The 13,766-nt window shown below is 36.8% G+C and overlaps 1 protein-coding gene and 1 long non-coding RNA gene across 8 annotated transcripts in view; one reads left to right on the forward strand and one right to left on the reverse strand.

The window, feature by feature from the left end:
* AHNAK2 (AHNAK nucleoprotein 2) overlaps positions 1–13,721 on the forward strand; it is a 76,564-nt gene extending 62,843 nt beyond the window's left edge. For all 4 annotated transcript variants that reach the window (XM_075614922.1, XM_075614925.1, XM_075614923.1 and 1 more), the window contains one exon: positions 1–13,721. This exon is cut by the window's left edge and continues 28,196 nt beyond it. In XM_075614922.1, coding sequence (XP_075471037.1) covers positions 1–12,247 — 12,247 coding nt within the window. In that variant the 3' untranslated portion in view covers positions 12,248–13,721.
* The window catches only part of LOC142503048 (uncharacterized), a 129,433-nt gene that overhangs the window by 109,305 nt on the left and 6,362 nt on the right, over positions 1–13,766 (reverse strand). For all 4 annotated transcript variants that reach the window (XR_012803927.1, XR_012803928.1, XR_012803929.1 and 1 more), the window contains exon 2: positions 13,733–13,766. This exon is cut by the window's right edge. This is a non-coding gene — a long non-coding RNA (uncharacterized LOC142503048). The remainder of the gene's footprint in view (positions 1–13,732) is intronic.

Genomic DNA, 13,766 nt, shown 5'->3' on the forward strand with positions numbered 1-13,766 from the left:
TCCAGCAATTGATGCTAAAGTTGAAACTGTGGAGCAAGAAAAAGAATCTTCAGGCTGGGAAATACAAATGCAAAGAGGAACAATGCCAACGTTTAGAAAATCTGATAAAAAGGCTGACATTGTTTATCCTGAGGATATTGCACTACGGAAAGATGACATTGAGATCAAGGTTGAGGGTATCAAGTTGAAGACTGAAAGTGTCATAATGGAGGCAGAAGAAAAAAGGGAGTCTGGGCAGCAAGAAAGTGCTTTCATAATTCAAACCATTAATCTACCCTCCTGTACTGTAAGAAGCAAAAGAGAGACAACAAGCCTACTTGTAGACAAAGTAAGTGAGGATGATCAGCTTTTTGCAGTCCAAGCCCTTGAAGCAGACCAAGAGATCAAAGTTGGAGAAGTGGAATTAAAAACTGCTGCAATAGATATTGATAAGGAAAAAGCTGCAGAAGAAATTGAGCAAACAGGGAGCAAAACAAAAAAGTATAGGAAAAAGATTACAAAGGTGGAAAAGACAATCACAACCGTAAAAAGCCATGGGGAAGACATAATTGCACCACAAGTTGAGGATGATTTACCTTCCTCTGATGTTAAAAGTGAAGGTGACTTTGGTGATTCCAAAGATATGATGCCCAAAACTGAAATTGCAAAAATAATCACAAAAGAGAAAACAGCTATAATCTGTATGAAGGAAGAAAGTCCAGAGTTCACAATATCAAAAGCAGCCTTTACCAAACCTTCTGTTACTGAATCAGAAGTGGACATTGAATATAGTCTAGAAAAATATATTATTGATCTTCCTCAAGATGATATGACAATTCATAGAGATACAGATGAAGTTGACAAAATTCAATCTGTAGCCGATTCCGACATCAAAATTTCATCTCTTGAGGTGACAACCGAGGTAAAGGTTGTGAAGACAATGGAAAGAGTTGTGCCAACTGAGTTCACTGTAGACAAAAGCGATGTAACGGTTTCTAAGACAAAAAGTAAGATTCATTTCCCCCACTTTCAAATGCCAAAGATTGGGTTTGGAGCCACTGTATCTACAGATGATGATTCAATTGAGAAAACTGAAAAAGGTCATTTGGATGTTACTTTAACCAAGTCAAAAAGAAGTGTGGAAGCTTCAGAATTGACAGTAGATAGTCCAGCAATGAAAGTTGAAACTGTGGAGCAAGAAAAAGAATCTTCAGGCTGGGAAATACAAATTGAAAGAGGAACAATGCCAACGTTTAGAAAATCTGATAAAAAGGCTGACATTGTTTATCCTGAGGATATTGCACTAGGGAAAGATGACATTGAGATCAAGGTTGAGGGTATCAAGTTGAAGACTGAAAGTGTCATAATGGAGGCAGAAGAAAAAAGGGAGTCTGGGCAGCAAGAAAGTGCATTCACAATTCAAACCATTAATCTACCCTCCTGTACTGTAAGAAGCAAAAGAGAGACAACAAGTCTACTTGTAGACAAAGTAAGTGATAATGAGCAGCTTTTTCCAGTCCAAGCCCTTGGAGCAGATCAAGAGACCAAAGTTGGAGAAGTGGAATTAAAAACTGCTGCAATAGATATTGACAAGGGAAAAGCTGCAGAAGAAATTGAGCAAACAAAGAGCAAAATAAAAAAGCATAGGAAAAAGATTACAAAGGTGGAAAAGACAATCTCAACAGTTAAAAGCCATGGTGAAGATATAATTGCACCACAAGTTGAGGATGATTTACCTTCCTCTGATGTTAAAAGTGAAGGTGACCTTGGTGATTCCAAAGATATGATGCCCAAAACTGAAATTGCAAAAATAATCACAAAAGAGAAAACAGCTATAATCTGTATGAAGGAAGAAAGTCCAAAGTTCACAATATCAAAAGCAGCCTTTACCAAACCTTCTGTTACTGAATCAGAAGTGGACATTGAATATAGTCTAGAAAAATATATTATTGATCTTCCTCAAGATGATATGACAATTCATAGAGATACAGATGAAGTTGACAAAATTCAATCTGTAGCCGATTCCGACATCAAAATTTCATCTCTTGATGTGACAACCGAGGTTAAGGTTGTGAAGACAATGGAAAGAGTTGTGCCAACTGAGTTCACTGTAGACAAAAGCGATGTAACGGTTTGTGAGACAAAAAGTAAGATTCATTTCCCCCACTTTCAAATGCCAAAGATTGGGTTTGGAGCCACTGTATCTACAGATGATGATTCAATTGAGAAAACTGAAAAGGGTAAATTGGATGTTACTTTAACCAAGTCAATAAGAAGTGTGGAAGCTGCAGAATTGACAGTAGAAAGTCCAGCAATTGATGCTAAAGTTGAAACTGTGGAGCAAGAAAAAGAATCTTCAGGCTGGGAAATACAAATGCAAAGAGGAACAATGCCAACGTTTAGAAAATCTGATAAAAAGGCTGACATTGTTTATCCTGAGGATATTGCACTACGGAAAGATGACATTGAGATCAAGGTTGAGGGTATCAAGTTGAAGACTGAAAGTGTCATAATGGAGGCAGAAGAAAAAAGGGAGAATGGGCAGCAAGAAAGTGCTTTCATAATTCAAACCATTAATCTACCCTCCTGTACTGTAAGAAGCAAAAGAGAGACAACAAGCCTACTTGTAGACAAAGTAAGTGAGGATGATCAGCTTTTTGCAGTCCAAGCCCTTGAAGCAGACCAAGAGATCAAAGTTGGAGAAGTGGAATTAAAAACTGCTGCAATAGATATTGATAAGGAAAAAGCTGCAGAAGAAATTGAGCAAACAGGGAGCAAAACAAAAAAGTATAGGAAAAAGATTACAAAGGTGGAAAAGACAATCACAACCGTAAAAAGCCATGGGGAAGACATAATTGCACCACAAGTTGAGGATGATTTACCTTCCTCTGATGTTAAAAGTGAAGGTGACTTTGGTGATTCCAAAGATATGATGCCCAAAACTGAAATTGCAAAAATAATCACAAAAGAGAAAACAGCTATAATCTGTATGAAGGAAGAAAGTCCAGAGTTCACAATATCAAAAGCAGCCTTTACCAAACCTTCTGTTACTGAATCAGAAGTGGACATTGAATATAGTCTAGAAAAATATATTATTGATCTTCCTCAAGATGATATGACAATTCATAGAGATACAGATGAAGTTGACAAAATTCAATCTGTAGCCGATTCCGACATCAAAATTTCATCTCTTGAGGTGACAACCGAGGTAAAGGTTGTGAAGACAATGGAAAGAGTTGTGCCAACTGAGTTCACTGTAGACAAAAGCGATGTAACGGTTTCTAAGACAAAAAGTAAGATTCATTTCCCCCACTTTCAAATGCCAAAGATTGGGTTTGGAGCCACTGTATCTACAGATGATGATTCAATTGAGAAAACTGAAAAGGGTAGATTGGATGTTACTTTAACCAAGTCAAAAAGAAGTGTGGAAGCTGCAGAATTGACAGTAGATAGTCCAGCAATGAAAGTTGAAACTGTGGAGCAAGAAAAAGAATCTTCAGGTTGGGAAATACAAATTGAAAGAGGAACAATGCCAAGGTTTAGAAAATCTGATAAAAAGGCTGACATTGTTTATCCTGAGGATATTGCACTACGGAAAGATGACATTGAGATCAAGGTTGAGGATATCAAGTTGAAGACTGAAAGTGTCATAATGGAGGCAGAAGAAAAAATGCAGTCTGGGCAGCAAGAAAGTGCATTCACAATTCAAACTATTAATCTACCCTCCTGTACTGTAAGAAGCAAAAGAGAGACAACAAGCCCACTTATAGACAAAGTAAGTGAGGATGATCAGCTTTTTCCAGTCCAAGCCCTTGGAGCAGATCAAGAGATCAAATTTGGAGAAGTGGACTTAAAAACTGCTGCAATAGATATTGATAAGGAAAAAGCTGCAGAAGAAATTGAGCAAACAGGGAGCAAAACAAAAAAGCATAGGAAAAAGATTACAAAGGTGGAAAAGACAATCACAACCGTAAAAAGCCATGGGGAAGACATAATTGCACCACAAGTTGAGGATGATTTACCTTCCTCTGATGTTAAAAGTGAAGGTGACTTTGGTGATTCCAAAGATATGATGCCCAAAACTGAAATTGAAAAAATAACAACAAAAGAGAAAACAGCTATAATCTGTATGAAGGAAGAAGGTCCAGAGTTCAAGATATCAAAAGCAGCCTTTACCAAACCTTCTTTTACTGAAACAGAAGTGGACATTGAATACAGTCTAGAAAAATATATTATTGATCTTCCTCAAGATGATATGACAGTTCATAGAGATACAGATGAAGTTGACAAAATTCAATCTGTAGCCGATTCCGACATCAAAATATCATCTCTTGATGTGAGAACCGAGGTAAAGGTTGTGAAGACAATGGAAAGAGTTGTGCCAACTGAGTTCACTGTAGACAAAAGCGATGTAACGGTTTCTAAGACAAAAAGTAAGATTCATTTCCCCCACTTTCAAATACCAAAGATTGGGTTTGGAGCCACTGTATCTACAGATGATGATTCAATTGAGAAAACTGAAAAGGGTAGATTGGATGTTACTTTAACCAAGTCAAAAAGAAGTGTGGAAGCTGCAGAATTGACAGTAGATAGTCCAGCAATGAAAGTTGAAACTGTGGAGCAAGAAAAAGAATCTTCAGGTTGGGAAATACAAATTGAAAGAGGAACAATGCCAAGGTTTAGAAAATCTGATAAAAAGGCTGACATTGTTTATCCTGAGGATATTGCACTACGGAAAGATGACATTGAGATCAAGGTTGAGGATATCAAGTTGAAGACTGAAAGTGTCATAATGGAGGCAGAAGAAAAAATGGAGTCTGGACAGCAAGAAAGTGCATTCACAATTCAAACTATTAATCTACCCTCCTGTACTGTAAGAAGCAAAAGAGAGACAACAAGCCCACTTATAGACAAAGTAAGTGAGGATGATCAGCTTTTTCCAGTCCAAGCCCTTGGAGCAGATCAAGAGATCAAATTTGGAGAAGTGGACTTAAAAACTGCTGCAATAGATATTGATAAGGAAAAAGCTGCAGAAGAAATTGAGCAAACAGGGAGCAAAACAAAAAAGCATAGGAAAAAGATTACAAAGGTGGAAAAGACAATCACAACCGTAAAAAGCCATGGGGAAGACATAATTGCACCACAAGTTGAGGATGATTTACCTTCCTCTGATGTTAAAGGTGAAGGTGACTTTGGTGATTCCAAAGATATGATGCCCAAAACTGAAATTGAAAAAATAACAACAAAAGAGAAAACAGCTATAATCTGTATGAAGGAAGAAGGTCCAGAGTTCAAGATATCAAAAGCAGCCTTTACCAAACCTTCTTTTACTGAAACAGAAGTGGACATTGAATACAGTCTAGAAAAATATATTATTGATCTTCCTCAAGATGATATGACAGTTCATAGAGATACAGATGAAGTTGACAAAATTCAATCTGTAGCCGATTCCGACATCAAAATATCATCTCTTGATGTGAGAACCGAGGTAAAGGTTGTGAAGACAATGGAAAGAGTTGTGCCAACTGAGTTCACTGTAGACAAAAGTGATGTAACTGTTTGTGAGACAAAAAGCAAGATTCATTTCCCCCACTTTCAAATGCCAAAGATTGGGTTTGGAGCCACTGTATCTACAGATGATGATTCAATTGAGAAAACTGAAAAAGGTCAATTGGATGTTACTTTAACCAAGTCAGAAAGAAGTGTGGAAGCTGCTGAATTGACAGTAGAAATTCCAGCATTGGATGCTAAAGTTGAAACTGTAGAACAAGAAAAAGAATCTTCAGGCTGGGAAATACAAATGGAAAGAGGAACAATACCAACGTTTAGAAAATCTGATAAGAAGGCTGACATTGTTTATCCTGAGGATATTGCACTACTGAAAGATGACATTGAGATCAAAGTTGAGGGAATCAAGTTGAAGACTGAGAGTGTCATAATGGAGGCAGAAGAAAAAAGGGAGTCTGGGCAGAAAGAAAGTGCATTCACAATTCAAACCATTAATCTACCCTCCTGTACCGTAAGGAGCAAAAGAGAGACAACAAGCCTACTTGTAGATAAAGTAAGTGAGGACGATCAGCTTTTTATAGTCCAAGCCCTTGAAGCAGACCAAGAGATCAAAGTTGGAGAAATGGAGTTAAAAACTGCTGCAATAGATATTGGTAAGGAAAAGCCTGCAGAACAAATTGAGCAAACAGAGAGCAATATAAAAAAGCATAGGAAAATTATTACAAAGGTGGAAAAGACAATCACTACAGTAAAAAGCCACGGGGAAGACGTAACAGTAGAAAGTCCAGCAATGGAAGCTAAAGTTGAAACTGTAAAAAAAGAAAAAGAATCTTTAGGTTGGGAAATGCAAATGCCACGACTAAAAATGCCAATGTTTAGAATATCTGATAAAAAGACTGATATTGCTTATCCTGAGGATATTGCACTTCCCAAAGATGATATTGAGACGAAGGTTGAGCGAATGGAGTTGAAGACTGAGAGTTTCATAATGGAGCCAGAAGGAAATAGGGAGCCTGAACAGCTAGAAAGGGCATCCACACAGAAAACCATGAAACTGCCCTCTTTTAGTCTAAGAAGCAAAAGAGAGACAACAAGCCTACTTGTAAACAAAGTAAGTGAGGATTATCAGCTTGTTGCAGTCAAAGCCTTTGAAGCAGACCAAGAGATCAAAGTTGGAGACGTGGAATTAAAATACGCTGTCATAGATTTTGATAAGGAGAAATCTGCAGAAGAAATTGAGCAAACAAAGAGCAAAATAAAAATGCAAAGGAAACAGATTACAAAGGTGGAAAAGACAATCACTACTGTAAAAAGCCAGGGACAAGATATAATTGCACCACAAGTTGAGGATGATTTACCTTCCTCTGAAATGAAAAGTGAAGGTGTCCTTGTTTATTCCAAAGATAGGATGCCCAAAACTGACATTGCAAAACTAATCACAAACGAGGAGACAGCTATAATCTGTATGAAAGAAGAAGATCCAGAGTTCAAGATATCAAAAGCAGCCTTTACCAAACATTCTATTAATGAATCAGAAGTGGACATTATAGACAGTCTAGAAAAATATTTTATTGATCTTCCTCAAGATGGTATGACAGTTCATAGAGATACAGATAAAGTTGAGAAAGTTCAATCTGTAGACGACCCTGACATTAAAATTTCATCCCTTGATGTGACAACTGAGGTAAAAGTTTTGGAGACAATGGAAAGAGTTGTGCCAGCTGAGTTCACTGTAGACAAAAAGGATGTAACGATTTGTAAGACAAAAAGCAAAATTGATTTCCCCCACTTGCAAATGCAAAAGATTGGTCTTGGAGCCACTGTATGTATAGATGATGATTCAATTGAAGAAAGTGAAAAGGGTAAATTGGATGTTACTTTAACAAAGTCAGGAAGACATGTGGAAGCTGCTGAATTTACAGTAGAATATCCAGCAATGGATGCTAAAGTTGCAACTGTAAAAGACGAAAAAGAATCTTCAAGCTGGGAAATACAAATGCCAACACTAAAAATGCCAATATTTAGAAAATCTGATGAAAAAGCTGACATTGTTTATTCTGAGGATATTGCACTACCGAAAGATGACATTGAGACCAAGGTTGAGGGAATGGAGTTTAAGACTGACAGTGTCTTTATGGAGTCAGATGAAAAAAGGGAGCCTGCGCAGCTACAAAGTGCATTCACTTTGCAAACCATTAATCTGCCCTCCTTTAGTCTAAGTAGCAAAAGAGAGACAACAAGCCTACTTGTAGACAATGTTAGTGAGGACGATCAGCTTGTTGCTGTCCAAGCCCTGGAAGCAGACCAAGAGATGAAAGTTGCAGAAGCGAAAATAAAAACGGCTGCAATAGATATTGATAAGGAGACACCTGCAGAAGAAATTGAGGAAACAAAGAGTAAAATAAGAAAGTATATGTCAAAAATTACAAAGCTTTACAAAACAATCACTTCAGGAAAAAGTAGTGAGCTAGACATAACTTTTCCCGAGTTAGAGTATGATTTATCTTCTTCCGAAATTGAATTGGACGGTTATGTTTGTGATTCCAGTAATTTGATGGCCAGAACTAAAGCTGAAAGAGAGACGGCAAATATAGTCTGTATGGAGCAAGAACATCCAGAGTTCAAGATATCTAAGTGGGACTTTACTAAACCTCCTGTTTCCGAATCAGAGCTGGACATTAAAGACCATTCAATAAAGGATAGTACTGTTCTTTCTTTGGATATGACCCATAAAAGAGTTGAAGATAGAGTTGAGGAAGTTCAATCAGTAGCAGAACCTGACATCAAAACCCCATCTATTGATGTGAGAGCTGATGTAAATGTCTCTGTTCCTGGGACAACTGGAATAATCAGTTTCCCTAACTCTTCAATGCCACAGTTTGGTGTTACAGTTCTTGAAGAAAGAATTTATATTGCAGATGAAGACATTGAAGCATATACATTAGATCTTCCTTTTACAATGGCAGAAGGAAGTGCAGGAGCTGCCGAAATGACAGTGAAAGGTCCAGTGGTAGATGTTGAAGATAGAGCTTTGGAGGAAGGAATGGAACAAAATTATTATTCTTCATTGGCATTTGAACGTGAGAAACTTGTAAGAGATCCCAACACTGAAACAACTACTGACAAAAATAAGATCGGTGTTCTTATTATGGAATCCAAACCTTCAGAAGCCATGCTGCCTTTCCTTGAGTCTTCTAAGCTTTCACTTATAGATTCGCAAGTTGACACCGATGATAGTAAAGAAAGAAATAATATTGACCGTCCTCAAAATTTGGTACCTGTTCAAGTGGAACAAGAAAAAGTGTTGGAAATAAAAAATGTAACTGTCCCAGAAATCCGGAGACAATCTCAGAATGCATCATTTCCCTTAAAGTCTCCTGGTGATATTATTCTTAAACAGTCTGATTTCTCTAGAATCAGTTTTCCTGACTTCTCGATGCCAATGTTTGGTGTTACAGTCATTGAAGAAAGCATTTATATTGCAGATGAAGATATGAAAGATAATACATTTGAAAAGTTTGAAGGAAGTTCTGAAATGACTATGGAACCCCCAGCAGCAGAAGGTAAAGCTGCAATTTTAGAGGAAGGAACAGAATCTTCAGGTTGGAAAATACAAATGCCAATATTTAGCAAACCTGACAAAAAGGTTGACATCATTCATTCTGGGGATATTTCACCACTGAAAGATGATACCAAAGTTGAGATTACGAGACCAGTGTTAAAGACTGAGAAAACCACAAGGCAGTCATCTGAAGAAAAACCTAAAAGCCCATTCAAACTGCCATCCTTTAACCTTTCTTCACTTAGTTTTAGGGGCAAGAAAGAGAAAACAAGTCATGATAGTGATACTGATTTTTCAATAAAAGATGTAATAAAAACCTCGGTCACAGATTTTGAAAAGGAAACTCAAGAACAAGAGGATTTCTCTACCTCTGAAAATCAACAAAAGACTGATATCAGTGAATTAAACGTTGTTATGGGGGGAAAGGGGCCTGGACCTACCACTGAAAAAGGAAATACAGGTCTATTTAGTAGGTTTCACATGCCTAAACTGGAGTTTTCCAAACCTTCCATCAGCGACTCAGTGGTTAATACTAATATCAGTGCAGACAAACTCGCTCTTATAGTTCCTCAAGATAATATGTCTGGTCAAGTTGATGAAAAAAAAGTTAGGGAACTTCAGGTACAGAGTGATATTAATTTTCCCTCTCTTGATGTATTAGGTGGGAGGGAGGTCCATGGACACAAAGAAAGTGATTTAGGTGATGTACCAACAATAGTCATGTCTGAAGCAATTAATGTCACTAACTCCGAAGACAAAATCAAGATTCAGTTTCCATATTTCAAAATGCCATTGATTTCTGTTATGGTCCCTAAGGAGGTAGGTACAGATGAAGACGTAGCAAAGGATAACTTATACATGTCCTTTACAAAGTCAGCAGGATTTACAGAAGCTGCCAATATTACAGGAGGAAGTTCAGTAGGAGATATTGGGTCTGAAACTTTGGTGGAAGCAGTTGATGTATGTGAGCCTGAAACACATGAAAGTTCATTCAAATGGTCAAGCTTCAAACTGCCCTCTATTCATCTCCCTGGAAGAAAGGGGAAAACAAGTCAGTCAGTTGATCATGTTGAAGATGAGAAACGCAGTGCGAACAGCAAATTTGCAAACACAGATCTCGAAACTACTAATATTATTGCTAATGAAGAAATGTACCAAGTTCAATCTTCAGTTACAATGGAAAATTCTGATCTGAAACGGCAAGATTTAGAAATTGTCCTTCCTTCCATAGATGACAGTACTCTTAACTCCTTGGCAGTGTCAGAAACAAGAGAGACAGGGAATAAAGATCAACAGATGACAATGAAAATGTTTCAAACTACAGCTATTAAAGTTAAAGGATCAGACATAAGTGCAAGTATAGACAATATTGAGGGAGTTACCCTTGTGTCTGATGAAGCAAACAACGTTACTTTATCTGATGATAAAGATGAAGTGGTTGAAAATCAAATCAAACCAATGAGAGCTGGATTTAAATTATCCTTCCCAAAAGTAAAGATGCCCGTTTTGGCATTTTCTGCTCAACAAGATGAAAAAGAGACTTTCAATATTTCTGTTGGCCATGAAGAAGTTGGTTTTACCCTTCACGAATATGACTTAACGAATAAAGACAAGTTGAAAACGGTGGCTATAAGTTGTACAGCTAATCAATCTGCCCCAGACATCACAGGAGTAGAAACAATGGATGATTCACTTGGATTCCACATTCAAGATAAATCTGATCCCAGTTTACCTAAATTAGATGTTAAAAAATCGGTGATTACCAGCATACATCCTTTTAAAGATATATCTACAGATAGAGCTGAAGGGGTTAACAAAGAAGTAAAGAACGGGAGAGTGCAAAGAACATTTGAATTGAAATCTCAGGAGCTGAACACTGAACGGTGTGACTACATGGAGGATCTAGCTGGTGGACCAATTAGCTTCAACAAGGATAGACAAATCCAAGAAGACCCTCAGATAGCAATCGCATCTGTCCCTCTTGCAATTGACGCTGGACGTCCCCATTTCATAGCTCAGGTTTGGGCTGAAAACAAAGGTTCAGTTGAAAAAGATGGCAAAGTCATTGCAAATGTCAAGGATTTGGAAGTGCCACTTGTAGAAACTAGCTCTTTAAACAAAATGGATGAAGATGGGGATTCACAGACAGTCAGCATTTCTCAAATAAATTATCTTAGATTTAGTGTGCCATCTCCTGCTGAAACTACAAAGACATTTGTAAAACCTGGCAGTAGTGATAAAACTGATGATTTATATTCAGACAGCAGTTGTGAAAAAACACAGAAGACTAAAAGTGCGTATGAAACTGAGGTGACATCTGATACACTCGAAACAAGCAGAACATTGGCTGGAAATATGATGTTGTCCAGTTATTCAACTGAAATTGTAAAAGAATATGAGATTACCAGATCAGAAACGCCTAAATTTGGATTTTCACTCTTTAAGGTCAAGCTGCCAGAGGCACACAGTAATATAGAAACCCAAAATTCAGAGAGGCAGTTTCCATCTGATGCACAGGAAAATGAAGAGCAAGAATTGGCGGCATCCAATCAAATCAGCACATCAAGTACTCATTCTGTCGAAAGTGAGTTAAATAAATCCACACTTGAAATAATGTCATCTAATGTCACTGTACCAAAACTTAAGACGTTTACTGTTGAAATGGTGTCTTCCAGCCAACCTGCGGACACTGTTTTCACTCTTCAGACAAAGGATGTAGTAATGCGTGAAATATCTAAAAACAGTGAGCCAGCTGCAATCGCTGAGCCGGAGGAGAAAAGTGTAATAGAAAAAGAACAAACTGCAAGTCACAAATCCCCAAGCAAATATAAGTTCTGGCTCCCTAATGTTGCATTTACTTCTACAGTAGATGAGGTGGACAGCAATGAACCCGTTCAAGGAGAACAAACTCAGCAAGTTTCAAAACCCGAAAAAGATTCTCCAAAGACCAAGGAAAAGCTGTCATGGTTTAAATTTCCAAAACTAGGGTTTTCTTCTAAAGAAAAATCAATTGATGTTGAGAAGGACATGCAGGTGGGAAAAAATGCAGAAGAAACTTCCAAGCTAAGTAGACCAATGGAAGAAGGAAGAGTGGAAACCTCCGTTGTAGAAACCATAGTGACATCATCAGAGAGGACCAAGCTCATTCAGTTGGAAAAAGGTGACTCGGGAGAAAGTTCTACCAAAGCATCTAAATAGCAAGTTCAAAATAAATGGGAACAATATAAACATGTTTAGAATCAAGGAATACAAAAAGCTGTTCTATATATTATTCATAGAATGTGATTTAAAAGCAGAATATTGCATTGGATATTTTCTGAAGTGTCAAAATTAAAGTTAACTAACTATGCAGCTGAAATGATGGCATCACTTAATGACAATTAACCCAAGTGATTTGTTTTTTCTTTTTTACATTTATAGTTTTTACCAAAGTGTAGATTTATTGTAGGCTGTGATACCTTTTACTGAACCAAAATTAGATGTCATAGATAAAATATTTTTTTTTAAACTTGAAACATATTTCAAAAGCCCTGCACTTGTGAATAACTCTCATGTTAGTCCATGAAAAGATTGTGCACCAAATGAAAAAAAAATGATGTTTAATGTGGTTGTGATGTATATTTGCTCGCTCCAAATATTTAACCATGAAAGAAAAAGACCAGATTATTTTTAATTTCATGAATGTAGCAAAATAAATATTATATTTCTAATGTGAAATAAGTTAGATAAGGCTATTATGGCTACAGTATATGAATACTGCAAGTGCATAAGAACAGAATATTGAAATGCATACTACAATATGCTTTTAGAAATGTTTTTTTTTCTAATCCTCTGTCTGCTGGCAAGTTTCTAACATAATAAGGCATAATTCATTAATAATGTGAAAATCAAATGACTGTTATTAGCCATAAAGCAAAACAAAGCCAGTTTATATAAGAATTATACGGCTACTATAAAACAGAGCTGTTTTTCCTTGTCTCTACTTTAAGTAATCAAACAATATTACTGGGCATTCAGTATCAGAAATTGAGTATGGGACCTCCAATCACAGTGCATATTTATGCACAACTCTGAAACATACAGTATCATTGGAAGATGTGTGAGGGTGAACCTGTTATTCTCATACACATTGTACGGATGGTAAATTAAACGGTTCTGTAGCAGAAGGTGGTGCAAGTATTGTCGAATAATGTTTGTAGCCCTTTCAGACAACAAAAGGTTTTATCTGTTTGCCAGAAGAGGGGTCAAAAAGGATTAAAATACGCATTGGTTATGATTGTAATTATATACACATATACTGCTTATTAATTGGAAGTGTAGTCAAATTATATTCTACTAACACACTTTATAACGTATAAGCTGTTATCTTTTAAGAACGTGTACTTGAGAAGTGCTGTCTCTTTATAGCAACAGGGGCTTTAAATGTTGATATGATAACTAACCAAGAAATTGCAAGCAAAACTGAGTCCAAGGTAACTGTATGCGCTGTGTAATATATTCAAGCTCATTAAGCAAAATATCCTGTAAATACTGTCTAAGCTTGGGGGAGGTGTCAAAATATGTCACTGTTGTGTAAACAGTGATTATTACCCTGTATTATTTACTGTTAAATGTGGTTTCATAATGTCAAATGTTATCTCAATATATAATAAACAAGAAAATATTATTTTTATGATTTTGTACCTTCTTTGTTTTTATGGTCATGAAGTGAAATGAT

Source organism: Ascaphus truei, chromosome 9, assembly GCF_040206685.1.
Source record: "Ascaphus truei isolate aAscTru1 chromosome 9, aAscTru1.hap1, whole genome shotgun sequence".
Taxonomy (NCBI): Eukaryota; Metazoa; Chordata; class Amphibia; order Anura; family Ascaphidae; genus Ascaphus; species Ascaphus truei.